At 32.2% G+C, this 14,419-nt stretch overlaps 3 protein-coding genes across 3 annotated transcripts in view; 2 read left to right on the top strand and 1 right to left on the bottom strand.

Moving 5' to 3' along the window:
- LOC106104732 (centrosomal protein of 120 kDa-like) overlaps positions 1-3,327 on the top strand; it is an 11,138-nt gene extending 7,811 nt beyond the window's left edge. Inside the window, exons 12-17 of the mRNA XM_013284863.1 lie at positions 538-714; positions 1,140-1,226; positions 1,636-1,796; positions 2,170-2,300; positions 2,662-2,704; positions 3,136-3,327. Of these exons, the coding sequence (XP_013140317.1) occupies positions 538-714; positions 1,140-1,226; positions 1,636-1,796; positions 2,170-2,300; positions 2,662-2,704; positions 3,136-3,283 (747 nt within the window). The 3' untranslated portion in view covers positions 3,284-3,327. The remainder of the gene's footprint in view (positions 1-537; positions 715-1,139; positions 1,227-1,635; positions 1,797-2,169; positions 2,301-2,661; positions 2,705-3,135) is intronic.
- A 417-nt stretch (positions 3,328-3,744) lies between these two features.
- On the top strand, positions 3,745-5,710 carry LOC106104835 (ubiquitin-conjugating enzyme E2 J2-like). The gene has a single exon (XM_013285010.1). It carries the CDS (start codon positions 3,948-3,950, stop codon positions 4,623-4,625), a length of 678 nt encoding a protein of 225 aa, XP_013140464.1. The 5' UTR covers positions 3,745-3,947; the 3' UTR covers positions 4,626-5,710.
- Positions 5,711-5,991: 281 nt separating this feature from the next.
- LOC106104834 (centrosome-associated zinc finger protein CP190) lies at positions 5,992-11,314 on the bottom strand. Its single transcript, XM_013285008.1, has one exon. The coding sequence runs from the start codon at positions 10,934-10,936 to the stop codon at positions 6,650-6,652; it is 4,287 nt and encodes a 1,428-aa protein (XP_013140462.1). The 5' UTR covers positions 10,937-11,314; the 3' UTR covers positions 5,992-6,649.
- Between the last annotated feature and the right edge of the window lie 3,105 nt (positions 11,315-14,419).

Genomic DNA, 14,419 nt, shown 5'->3' with positions numbered 1-14,419 from the left:
GGGGGGGGGGGTTCTTGGGAAAAATAGGATTGTATTTGTTTTACTTAAGAATCATATTTATCATACTAATGTTATAAAGAGGAAAACTTTGATTGTAATGATTAACTCAAAAACTACTAGACCGATTTCAAAAAATTATTCACCAATAAAAATCTGCGTTGTCTACTGACAATGTGTTTATGTTATGTTACTACATAGGCTGATTGTTATTATTTTTAATATCACGCGAACGAAGTCGCGGGCGACAGCTAGTTGTTTATATTTAGCAAGGAAAGTTAAACAAAGTTTTAATTTAGTGACCTTTTGTGGATGCTTAAAGCTAAATATACCTTAAAATAATCAATTATGTAATTTTAAATTTAAAGATGTATGAAGAGAAAATATCAAAAAGATAAATTTAGCAGTTTTTGAGTAACTGTAAAAGTTTGGATATTTTTATATCATATTTACGACCAAACTTTTTAAAAACCAAGCAAAGTATTTTTTCTTTTGTATTTATTGAGAATGCAACAATTTTAACTAAATTAACATTTACAGTTACTGGAAGCTAAGAAAGCTCTAGAAGCACATTACACAGCCAAATACCAAGAGTTGCGAGAAGCGTCGCAGAAGATGGAAGAGGACATGCATCATCAGCTCAAACTGAAGGATATGAAGGTCGAGGAGTTGGAACTGAAGGTGCAGACGTTGGAGAAGAATATTGAAGTACTCAAGGTAACTTAATACAAAAGTTGGATGGATGTATGGATCTTGGATGGATCTTGATAAGTCTTACTAATATTATAAATGCGAAAGTTTAGATGGATGAATGTTTGTTATTTTGTAGCGTAACAGCAGTTTAATATTACAAAGTAAGAAGTTGAACGCTGAAAGAATGTCTATGAAATTTGGCATAGACATAGAAGATAGTCTGATACACATAGGGGAGCTTTTGTTTTTTTTTAATACCCCGCAGACGGAGTCGCGAGCGATGGCTAGTGATAGAAATATTTAACCGTCTAGTCTAGGTCTTTATCTTGGATATGTTAATTCTCGTGGAATTGTCTCGTGTACTCGGCAACAAATAAATATTGTTTTTTTATTTATTTCACTCCAATAAAATCTTGTTTTAAATAAATAATTTGTCATATATTTTACAGAATAATATGAAGAATATGGAGAAGGATGCAGAAAGTAAACATTCAGGTTTAACAAAGGACCAGACTGCAAGTCTTATACAAGAATTGGTGAGTACAAATATATTACATAGTAAAAAAATATGCACTATGGACAGTCTAGTTATTTGACCCGGCTCAAGACAATTTTATAGGTTTTTAACTTGCTTTTTACTATTTTCTACAATAAGACAGATATTTTTTTAATTTCCTTTTCATTATCAGCAACGCAAATACATCATCACGAAATATGGATATTTTCCGATATACATACGGACACTCCAATTTTATAATATAAACACTAAAGATCTGTCCCACAAAATTTTAAATTGTCTGATAACAATCCAACGTGATGTTATGGAAATATCGGATTTTTTACCTTATCTCAAAACGTCAATTTTAAGCTATCTGACCCTTTATCAGCCAGTGGTGGGACAGGCTCTTATACTTTTCTTTATCAAGCGTTTTTTACTTTTTTTAGCGTTGTCTAGAAGAGAAGCTGGACAGCGCGGTGCAGTCGAAGGCGTTCTTCAAGGAGCAGTGGGGGCGCGCCGTGCGCGAGCTGCACCTCGCCAAGATGTCCTCGCGCCGGCACATGCTGTCTCAGCTGCGCCGCGAGAAGAGCCGCTTGAATCCAGACGGGTGAGCGAGACAGCACTAGTTTTGTGCAGACTGCTTCTAACAGAGTAAAGTAAATTGAACTTTATTACATTGGTGTAAGGTTTATGCTATTTTTGTGCAGATTGCTTATAACAGATAGCGGAGTAAATTGAACTGTATTAAATTGGGATAATGTTTAATTTATTTTGCACTTCTTTTGAGCTTGTTAGATGTACAAAGTAAAATGAACTCTTACGGCAATGGTATAAAGTTCAATTTAATTTTCGATAAAAAAATATGTTTTGCTAAACAGATCCTTAGATTGTTTTAGTGTAGAGTTGAAAAATAATTACTTTATATATAAAAAGTATTTTTAAAAATAAAATGAATGTTTTAAAATTGTGTTTATTTTCAGTTTGGATACAATCGATGATTATGAAATGAGAGGCGATGACGTCAATGAAACTGATATTAAGAAGTTAAAGGACGATTTCTACGCGGATCTGTTGGCGCACACTCCGCCATTGGAGTCACACTCAGCTATCAGTTAGTACCAAATCTAAATAAAATTAATGTTTTTTAAAACTAATGTTTTAAAATTAAATTTACTACTAAAAATCATTCCTACGACATTCGACATTCCTATCTTATAGCTACAAAAGACTGGTAACTTTGAAAAGCTATGTTAGTTGTCAAGTTTACAGACATATTTTATAAAATTATACATATCTTTTGTTATCAAAATAAACATTTAAATATGATTTAGTGACATTTATTGGCTAATAATTTAAATACAGTTCATTACATTCATGTTTTAAGGATGTATTAATAGATAGTAAATAAAACTATGCTTTTTTTACCATCTTTTTTAATTTATTATATTTAAATTAACCAAAATTGTTTACAGGTTTACCGGGACCCGACGGATTAGATATGTTCATGGAAATGAAGTAAGTAAAATATCAAGAAGTAATCTATACTAATATTAAAAAGAAATATTTGTATTTTTGTATGTATTGAAATAACTCAAAATCTAATGGGTCGATTTCAAAAATTCTGACCGCCATTAAAAAGCTATGTTATCACTGAGTAACATAGGCTTTATTTTTAATTACATGCGGACGAATTCGCGAGCAACAGCTAGTAAAACACTTTCAAAAATGTACTTTAATCAAAGTTCAAGTATTAGAGGAATTGTTTTTTGTACAAGATCTTTTGTTATAAAATGACATTTTTCTATAGACAACCGCATTTGCTTTGCCTACGTTAATTCGACAGAGGACGTAACATATAGGAAACTATATGTTCATACTTTCGTCTAATAGTAGAAAAAGCCAACATATATTTTACCGGATACAATACTAATAATTGTTTGTTACAGAAATACTTCTAAAAACTCTATAAATGATAAATTAAATGAACTAATAAGCCAAAGGGACCAGCTGATACAACAAGACAACCCGGACGAGGCCACGCTCAAGCAATTGAACAACGAAATAAGAAGTATTTTGATAAATTGTGGAACATGACTTATGTATTTTTTGTTATGTATTAAATGTTATTATAACCTGTCGATTTTATTTGAATATTTTTTAAAATAGAGAGAGTCCAGAGAATTTTTTCGATTGACTATAGTCTATAGAAAAATAACTATAACGGTTTTCGATAATTTAATTAATAAATAGAAAATAGACTTTTCCGCCAGGGTACATGAAAAATCTAAATAGCATTTATTATTTCCTTTAAGTTGAAATAGAAACAGATAAAATGTAATATTCTTTTATGTCAGTGCATTTCCTTAAATTTTTTTTTGGGGACCTGATAAAAATTTTAATATTCATTTTAAATATTTTTGTTTTTCATCTTCATTTTATTTTAAGTTTTTAGATAAATTAATGAAATTATTTTGGCTAATAATTTATATTTCTATTTTAAATGAGATTTCGTGGCGAAACACAAATGTCAATATTATGTGTGACATTGACGTCAAGCACTCGAAGTTTGAGCGAATCGCAAGTTCGCAAGTCTTTTGGTAATGACGTATCCTGTTCTTTATAACGATTATTTGTTTTAGTGAAAAGATAATTTATTCAAGAGATCATTTTGGACATACTACAGTTGTACAATGAATAAGTTGGTTTAATGCGGAATATTAACTTCAACTAGTATTTGAAGTTACTTGGTCGATAAACGATGCCGAAAGCTAAGGTGACGGGTGCTACCAGCAGATTGAAGCAAGACTATCTGAGGCTTAAAAATGACCCTGTACCGTATGTTACTGCGGAACCTGTGCCTTCTAATATTCTAGAATGGCATTACGTCGTAAAGGGACCCGAAAAAAGTCCGTATGAAGGAGGTTACTATCACGGCAAAATTATCTTTCCCAGAGAATTTCCATTTAAACCACCATCGATTTATATGATTACGCCTAATGGAAGATTTAAGACAAACACACGCTTATGCCTTAGCATAACCGATTTCCATCCAGATACATGGAATCCAGCATGGTCAATCTCAACCATATTGACAGGGCTACTTAGTTTTATGTTGGAGAAAACTCCGACTCTCGGATCTATAGAGACGTCGGAATACCAAAAACGATGTTTGGCAGCTGAATCGCTCGATATTAACATTAAAAACAAAATGTTCTGTGAGCTATTTCCGGAATATGTAGAAGAGATTGAGAAGTTGATTAAAAAGAGGGAGGAAGCTTTGCTCAAAGCAAACAACTCTAACATGAATAGTAACAGAGAAGTGACAACAGAACAACAATCCAACATGTACTACATTTTAACCAACCTCTTTGTGATTGTCGGCTTTGTGCTTCTTGCATACATGGTGAAATATGTATTAATTTCTATCTCCGATTAGGGCAACACTCAAATAGAACATGAAAGTCTTTTTTCAAAAGTTAAATGTAAATATTGTAACTTATTTTGTAAATATAATGATTATTTTCACTCCATCTGTATTAACAGGACCTTTGCAAATATGATTGATTTCTTCATCTGACCATAAGGCTGTGGTCATGAAACTTGCGGCAAACCGGACAGTGGAACAGGGAGTAGGCTAAATTGTCTATTAACATAGACATTCAAAACATCAGATAAAAATATCTGTATAAATCTAGATTTTAGACCTCTATGTCCTGTGAGTCGGAAGTTTTTTGACCGCAGTCTAAGAGGTTTCATTCCATTCTTAGACTCTTCCAAGTGAAGTTCTACAATAGTAATCTCGAACCACATAGGTGTAGTTATTGTAGCAGCCTTGGGCATTGCTAAAGAGGAGGTAGCCGCTCTGTAGACTAGTCTAGATCACCAACTACAGCCTACAGTAGGATCACAGTTGTTTTGCAATATTTTATATCTAAAGTATATGCTAGAAGAAAATTTAGCATTTTATAGTGCAAATTGATATAGCAATTTCCAAATATTGTATACAATATATAACAATGCTTAGTTGAAATAAAATGCGGAATTTCAAGTAATTGCTGGTTATTTTTGTATAATCTAAAAGAAATTTAATATTATAAGGCTATATTCATTCCTAAAAACATATTTTCAAATATGTTATTTATTTAAATCTTAATACTTTGAATCTTCGCCTAATTATTTATTTGTACCTTTGTCATTTTCTAAACATGTTTCTAGACAATGATTCTATTAATGTTATTTTTGTGTAGATGTGATTTATCATTTAATTGCATTTATTGAATTCATTTTAGTTTTACAATGGATATGTTAAAATAACTTGCTACCTGATTGAAAAAGGCTGTGGGTTATTGATTTCTTAACTTGTAGTTTTCTTTTACAAATTTTGATGTTAGATTTTTAAATATGGTTGAATTTCTAATAAGAACTATTTGTAATATTAAAAACACACAATATATCAATAGGTGAAATGTGCTGGCAGTTTGTTATTAATGTATAAAATCAATTAAACAGTATTTTTTATAAGCATTTTGTTTCATTTCTTTGAAAAATCTGTATCAGTGTCCATTTCTTACACAAAGTAATACTAAAAAAAAGTTTAGGTCCATGTACCTACATTTATTTTTCTTTCTCTCAGATAATTTAGGTGTAAAATCTGAGATTTTGGTATTTTTAAGATAGGGCATTGTGCCACAAAGCCCTCTTAGCTACTGCTAAGGGTGATCACTTAACAGCTAATGCTTATTTGAAAATTAGTAAATAAAGAAACATTTCTTGTAAAATTTATTTATTGCTATCACTTATGCTACTATATAATTGATTTAAACCACTTTTGTGATACAATAGAAATATGTAGCTCTATTCTATTTTTAAATATATCCATATAACTTAGATTCTTATGCTTAAAAAAACAGAATTGATTACAATGGTACTTAAATATAGCAATTTTTTGTTGAGAACAATAAGTAAATATAGCAAAAGCTATTTTTGACATGGTTTCATAAATATTGAAGACTGAAAAGATTACATTTTAGTCATTTACATATAGTAAACTAATTTCTTAAAATTATATGATTAAGGAGCTAACGAATGTTTACATTTTTTCCCAATAAATGCAAACACCAAATTACTATTCCGGCAAACACTACAATGTCTAGATGTACAATTAATTATTGTTAAACATTTATAAGATTTAATTTCACTCAATCTATTTAATAAAATGTATATCATAATGCAATATAAGCTAAAACAACAAACATTGTATGATAATAAAACTGTTTTGATTACAAACATGTTAGAACTTCCATATAATATAAAACATGCCAAGTTATTTCTGATCTGTATTCCAAATATAATAAAATACTGTATTTCTTCTACTCAAAGGGAATGGGACAACACTATCTGTTAATACCATAATGAAGTTTTACATTTATAATATTCATACACATAAAAGAGTTTCATTTGTTATTTGCATTTACTTTCTTCTTCCTCTTCATCGTCATCCCAATCACTGACAATGCTTTTTATTTTGTCATTACTGATTACTTCAATTTTAACTGTTTCAGTTGATTCTTGCTCAGTTTTGATGTCTGATACCTTTTCTACTTCCTGCACAATATCATCATTGTTCTTCACTACAATGGATTCATTTTCTTTCATCAAATCATCTTTTTCATCATCTTGATCATCAACATCATCCCAATCATTTAGTATTGTGTTTATTTTTTCCCTTGCTTTATTATTTAATGAGATAACTGACCGTTCTTGTGGCTTTGTATGATTTTCTTCTACTGAACCTTTTTCTTCAATTTTATCTTCTGTGTCGTCATTGACCACTACCTCTTTGCTTTCAGGTGATAGGACATCTGTGGTGTCAGTTACATCTCCAGTATTAATTACAGGCTCAGTTTCGTTCACTACATTGTCTTGAATGTTTTCACTAGTAGTTTCTGCATTATCTGTAGTATTTGGTGATCCCTCACTGATAGCAGATTCGGATTCTACGGATGTTGATAATGAAGCTGGGATTTCTTCGTCTTTGGTTTGTGAAACCTCTTTTGTGTCTGTTTCTTCTGTAGCAATTTCACTATCATCTAAATCTAAATTCGAAGAATCTTTTTCAGTATCTAGTTCTTTTATAACTGATTCATGTTGTAATTTTGGGTCATTTGTGCTAGGTGTAGACAGTGGTTCATTGTATTGCATTGTATTGTTTTCGGTTGTAATAGCTTCTAATTGTTTGGCCATTTCTTGTTGAATATTTTCAATTGATTCTTCTATGTATGCAGAACCTCCTGTGTCATTAGTGTCAACAGTGTCTGCTATTAACTTTTCTTTGTCAACTGCAATCCACTCGGCTGAGAGATCAGGCAGTTCTTTATCTTTTGGTTGCGTGATTTCTGTGTCGTTTGTTGAAACCTCAACTATATTGGAGTCACTATTCATTTCAGCATCTTCAGTAATTACTTGTTGAATAACTGATGCACCTTGAGCAACTGTTGTATTAACTTCACTATTTATATCAATATCTTCCACCTTTTCTTGCAAAACAATTATGTTTTCATTACTTTTATCTGCAACTACATTTAATTGTCCGTTACTTACTTTAACAGTACTTTCTGGTACATCTGATTGGTTTGAACATACAATATCTATACTTTCAGTTTGTATTTCTTTATGTACCAGTTGCTCACTTGGCTCTGTTGGAGCTACATTTGTGGCTGTTATACTTGGGACTTCATTTATTAATACTTCCTCCATACAAACTGTTTCAGTATTATTCGTATTTTCTATGCATGTCTGGGTAGTGGTTTCTTCGATAGTGTTTAAGTTTGTTGTAACAACTGAAGAGTCTGCTGAGGATGGAATATCTTGAGGACTTTGGACATCTGATGAATTTTGTGGGTCTCCAATCAATTGCTGTTCATTTGAATCACTTATATCCATCTGTTGTTGCAGCTCTAACTGAATTGGGACAGTTTCTCCATCTTTAAGGCTTTTCTGCCATGACTCATTTACACTAGTCTCTAATGTATGGACACTCATAATTGGGGTGGACGTAGTCACTGTTCCATAGTTATGAGACACCATCGGTGATGATTGTATGAATTGTGCTTCAATAGCTTGAGATGGTATATATTGGAATTGTTTACTTGGATCCTCCATTTGGTGGCTGTATACCACAACAATATTATTATTATCTGGAGAAACAGTTTCAGATACATTTAATGGATAATTTTCTTGAATTATCATCATATCGTTTGATTGAGTATTATCTAGATCAATAGTAGTCGCATCAAGTGTGGAAGTTTGAGGGGCAGTTAAAACTGTCAGTGTTTTATTTGGTTCCTCAAAAATAATAGAATGAGTCGAAGACATCAAGGCTTTGTATTGTTCCTCACTTGAAACAACAATTTCTATTGGTTCATTTGCATAATTTGGTTTCTTAATTATCATTTTAGATTCTTCAGTATTGGTGTCATGAATCAGAGGGAAGTCCATTGATGTGGTTGGTATAGAATTGTTTTCACTTTGTTCTGTATCTACATTGCTTAATATGTATTCTTCATTTTCAGAGGCATTTTGTGATCTTGGAATAAGATGATTCTCCTTAATAATATATTCATTTCCATTAATCACAACAATTTCATCTTCTTTATTAATGATTTTTGAAGGTTTCAATTCACAAACCTCTGGTTTATTTTTGTTGCTTATTAATATTTCGGATTTTTGTGCAAATTTAGTGGGTGAATTAAAGGAAGGATTTAATATCTTATGTTTTGATGAACCAGGAGACTGTGGTAATTTTGAAAGCACTTGAATATTACCATCTGGTTTCTGTTGAATTTGATACTTGACATCTATATTTTCATATTCATTTGTAAAAGTAAGAGATATATTTTTAGTTTTATCAGACTTTCCACTTGCTGCCGTTTTGAACTCTTTTTCATCATCAGATTCCTCAATAATTTTATCCATTTGTGCAGATTTTTTATGATTGAATCTTAAATGGTTGTAGAGATTTGTTTCCCGTGAGAATGTTTTAAAACAGTAAATACAATGCAATGTAGACTTTCTATCGGCACTGTACTTGTGTCCTGTCATTTGAATATGTGTAAGCAGCCGCGTTGAAGAAGTGAATGTGGCAGCACAAACATTACAAGTAAAGTTTTTGCTATCATCATGTTGTGTTGATTTGTGCTTTGCAAGTAGTGATTCAGATAAAGCAATGTAACTGCATTGGTTACATTTTGGGAAACTGTAAGGTGAGGGCGGGGGCACTCCATGCTTGGTGTATACATGATGCAAAAGGTAATTTCTTTTATGTGACTTCAATCCACAATATTCACACATATTCACCACTGGTTTTTCATTGTGTACTTCTACTAAATGTCTTCGGAATTTATAATAGGAGCTGAAATGCAAGGCCCGTCCAGGTGTACCACAGATGAGACATATCCATGGTCCACTGATATTGTTAACTCCCATCGCGATTAGCTTTGCAGCACCTTTTGAATCAAGCACATCAATGTCAAGTGTCCAATCATGGTCACTTTTTGTTTTTATATCTTTTTCTTCTTGGTAAGAATTTGTATATTTGGATTTTTTACTTTTAATAGGAGCATCCAATACTCTTAACTTAATATTTTTATTACTCTTAACCAAATGTGGATATTTCTTGAGAACATCACTTATTATTTTTGCATGATCCATTTTTGGCTTCTTAGTTGTATCACTGTCTTTTATTTCTATTGTTGCTTTTGTATTATCATTATCCAAAATTAGATCAAAAAGTTGACTTGAGTCCTTTTGTTGTTTTTTATGAATACTGGATGAGAATGCATCATCTGTAATATTTTCGGAGACATCATCAAAAATGTTTTCATTTGATGAAAGTTTTTTACATTCTACAATGTCTAACGTAGATGTGGCATGGAGCAATCTTTTAGCACTAGAAGTCTCATCAAAGATGTTAGTTTTTTTAGATGAGTAACGTTTCACAGTCTCAGGATGCACCATCAATGGTGTTGACTCATAAGATATACTTGTAAATGAGTTGTCAAATATATTATCACCATCTAATTCTTCTGGTATTTCATACCTTGTTGGTCGAGACTCAAAAGTTGAAGGCCTTTTCTTTACAGAATCTATAGATTGTGTAAGTTCATTTGACAAGTTATCAGACTTGAGGGAATTCTTTTCAACAGTTTGTTTCTTAACTTTTGTAGGAAATGTATTATCAAATGCTTTACTGTATGAACGCTTTGTGCTCATATAACTAGTTGAGGCCACTGCTGGTGATTTTGATTGTTTAGGAGCCTCAAATGATTTAGAATATGATCTTAAATTCTGATAATCTTGACCTGTTCGTTGCATTTGATTTCTGTGAGCATCTAATAGTTTAGTTAGGACAGGCATATTCATTACCTGTGCAGTTTGATATAGTCTTTCCAACAATTCTGGCTTGAAACCGAGCTGGCCGGTGTACATGAAGTTGACTATAGGTACAACGACGTCTGCTTGCAAGTCATCCGGCATAACCAAACAATCCTCGTACATCTCGCAAGTTCTTTCAAGCAGTTCGAAATATTCAGTGCAAGCATTAAGTACTAGTCTATGTACCTTTAGTTGAGCATTGTCTTGGAACTGCAGTGTTAAGTCACAATAATCAGTCCGGTTGAAGAAATGCTTCAATCGTTGAAGGAAATATACTCCCCAATTATCAACTTTCACTTGCTTCATATCAGACATTGTAGATCCTTGTTATTGTTCCCACACAAATCAAAACATTACAGTTATGGGGTAAACTTTCTCCTGCAGTTCGAATATATTTACATTTAATCTTTTTTCACATTTGCAATCGATCGACGTCTACGACATTTCTATTGTCACGTACGCCCAACTTGGAGTAGGCATTTTTTTAGACTCGATTTTGTTATTTTCACTTAAATTTTCCGCCACATTATTAACTTGTACATTTTCATGAAGTTGCCAATAAAATTACGAATACTATCGTATAACTTGCAAGTTTTTCAATGTTTGCTTCATGCAAAACGCCGAGACAAAATTACTTTACGAAAAATGACCGCATTTGACAGAAGCGACGCAAGATGGCGGTAAAAGATGTCCCCATTTTTAGACGTACGCCACAAAGCTGTATGAAGTCAAAACAAATTCCTTGATTTCGAATTTAATATTAAAAGTATAGAAACTCTACAACTTTTGTAGAAGAAATTTTAAATATAACAAGATTATGATAAATGTTACCCACGGCTTTAATAAACCAATTTTTCGGCTAGTTTGACTAAAACGTATAACACTTGATAACGCCCTGCGTGTGTTAAGTGCCGCCATCTGCTTAAACTCTGCGATGACTATTGATTGGACGCGTTCTAATTCAGAGACTGTACGAAAGTATAGGAAACATCGAAACCATAATTTTCGCTCCTATAATATTTGTCTATTGTGATGTAACCAACAGATGGCTCTGATGACCCATATTTTGGATAATAATGAAAATGAATTTTGTTGAAAAGCAAAACATGAATAGTAAATTGATTTAAAAAACAAAAAATTAGAATATTATGTTTATATTTCTCACGAATTATTGAAATTAAAGATAACTGCAATATTAAAATTTATATAACTGTATTTCATAGAATTTATTGCAGTTTTGTAAAATGTGTAAGACATATTTCAGAGATTGAGCGATAAAAAAGACCAATAATCAATTCCCAAGTATAAGTATATACTAGTGTCATGAAAAAAAAAAGATTTGTATATTTGTATTGTAATAAGTTAAAACTACTAGGCCGATTTCAAAAATTATTTTAAAAAATGTACCATTAAAAATATGTGTTATCCAGTGATAAAAAATAGTCATGTTACTCAGTAGTAATATGACTATTTTTTATTATTTTTATATCACGCAGTCAAAGTCGAGAGCAATAGCTAGTAAGTGTAAACCAATGTGGTCCAATTTTTTATGAATAGCTAACATCGTTTATAAATTATGTGGATCTCTAGGCATTACAGTATACTGAATCAATTTATATATTTATTGTACAATTTTCAACTTTAAGAACGGCAACTGATATTCTCTTGTTGATAACACTAACACGGCAGGGCACTTACACCTCATATTGACTGGTGTTTAGTATAACAACCTTTATTCTCTACATAAATAACCTTTTCATATTATTATCCGATTATAGCAGGATAATAGTTTTTGCGATGTGTTTCTTGTTTTTGAATGTTAATGTATTGTGTTCCAAGCGCCTTTAGTTTTCGCATAGTCAAAATGTACAGTTTAAATTTTGCCTACACTTTTTCACTTTTATTTATGCAGTTTGACTGTATTGTTACTAAACTGAAGATATATAGCGGGTTTTAGTCCTAATGCATTTTCCCCGCAGTGTTATAGGATTACAGTCAAGGTTATTAAAGGTAATAAGACGAATTAACGATTTTTGCTGAGGACGTGGATAATGACGGAATAACCCATTGTTTTCTGTGACCTGAGATAGTACCTAAAATGTGCACAAAAATATTTAATGTCTGTTGCATTAAAACAGTTGAAACGTAACACCAGTACAGAAAATATTCTTAAACCTCGCGTCATTATTACCATCCTCCAATCTTTATTCTACTCCAGTAAAGTCGGAGAACCAGGTTTACATATGTCCTCAATATGCCATGCTTTCTTTTTCAAGTCACCTTTCACGCAGTCCATCCATCTCTTCCTAAGCCTATCCCCACTCCTCCACACTCATATTTCCTTTTGTCACATGGGATCCTTCCCTCCTCATAACATGCCTATACCATGCTAACCTTACTTATCTTTTTCCTACATATTTCCTAATTTATTTACCATTGGTGCTACAAGTTAAAATATTTACGTTCTAATGTCTTTTCAAATGTTAAAATTGTTGATGTCACAGGATACATAGGAAGTCTGGAAGTAGCCAACATGGTAGAGACATAAGGGAGTAAAAGATTGGCATGGTATGGGCATGTCATGAGGGATATACCACAAGTAACAAAAACTTTATGAGTGTGGAGGTACACCGGCAGAGGTAGACTTAGAAAGAGATGGATAGATTGCGTGAAAGGTGAGTTGTTTAAGAAGGAAGACAGGGTAATAGAAGATAGATTAATCAAGAGGATAAAAACCTGGTGCGTCGACTTAAAGTAAGAATAGGACGTGAAGATGATGATGAACTATTCTGCATAATTTGGTCATGTGACATTTTAATCTTATAGAGACTTTTTTTTTAAGATTTATTGAATGTAAACCTCAACAATACATAACATTGTTAACGTTTAGATTAACATTACAAAAAGAGTACTTTAGAAAGATATTGATGTTTAAAACTTTTGGACCCTGCACCGTTGAGAATTGGTCACCCTACAGTTGATAGACATATCTAAATACCAAATAAGTACCAGGAATGACGACTTCACTTGAGGCTTTGTTAATCTCGGCTACCCGCAGCATCTTGGGAGCAAAAGAAGTGTAAATCTAAAGGCGATTTGCTGCCTCCGGCCACGCCCAGCGCACGCCCCGCCCATCGCGTTGGGAGGGCGGCAACAACCTCGTTCTTATTCAGTCCAAAACCAACTTCGGAGGGAGAAAGACGTGTTCATGATGTGGCGTTAGCCGGACTTTATATCGAAGATTCGCGCTTGTAAAGATACGGTATGTATTAATTATTATCACTTTAATTTAGTAAATTATAATTCACAATGTGTATATTTTTGATAATTTTACTGATGTAAACGTACAGACTTATAAACTATTGTTGTAAATTCAAAACTTGTTAAAACTCGAAGTGCGCACTTTTCAAAACGAGTTTGAATATTTTTTTTGAGAATTATTCCAATGCAAATTTTAATTGACATTTACAGTAGGTACACCAATTATTGGGTGGATTTGTACGAGTCTAGAAGACAAACTTATGGTTCTTTATAACCTAATTTTTTCTAAAAATTTCTTAAAGCGCTCAGTGTGTCATCGCCTTAGGGTAATATTCTTATGTATGTAAACAGGTTATGTAGATGGGCTGGTCAGATTTTATGTACTAAAATACATACATCATTATTATATCTTGAAACTTATGTGTCGCTTTTTATTTTTTTACGAAAATAGCGCAAAACAACGAACATAAAAGACACAGTTAAAATTAAGTTTGAAAAGTGTTATTTTTAACACAAAATAGGAGTTTTTAAACATGA

The sequence above is a fragment of the Papilio polytes genome, unplaced genomic scaffold (genome assembly GCF_000836215.1).
Source record: "Papilio polytes unplaced genomic scaffold, Ppol_1.0 DF823399.1, whole genome shotgun sequence".
In the NCBI taxonomy this organism is placed as follows: domain Eukaryota; kingdom Metazoa; phylum Arthropoda; class Insecta; order Lepidoptera; family Papilionidae; genus Papilio; species Papilio polytes.
Note: the sequence above shows the minus strand (reverse complement) of the source record. Positions and strands in the feature narration are given on the sequence as shown.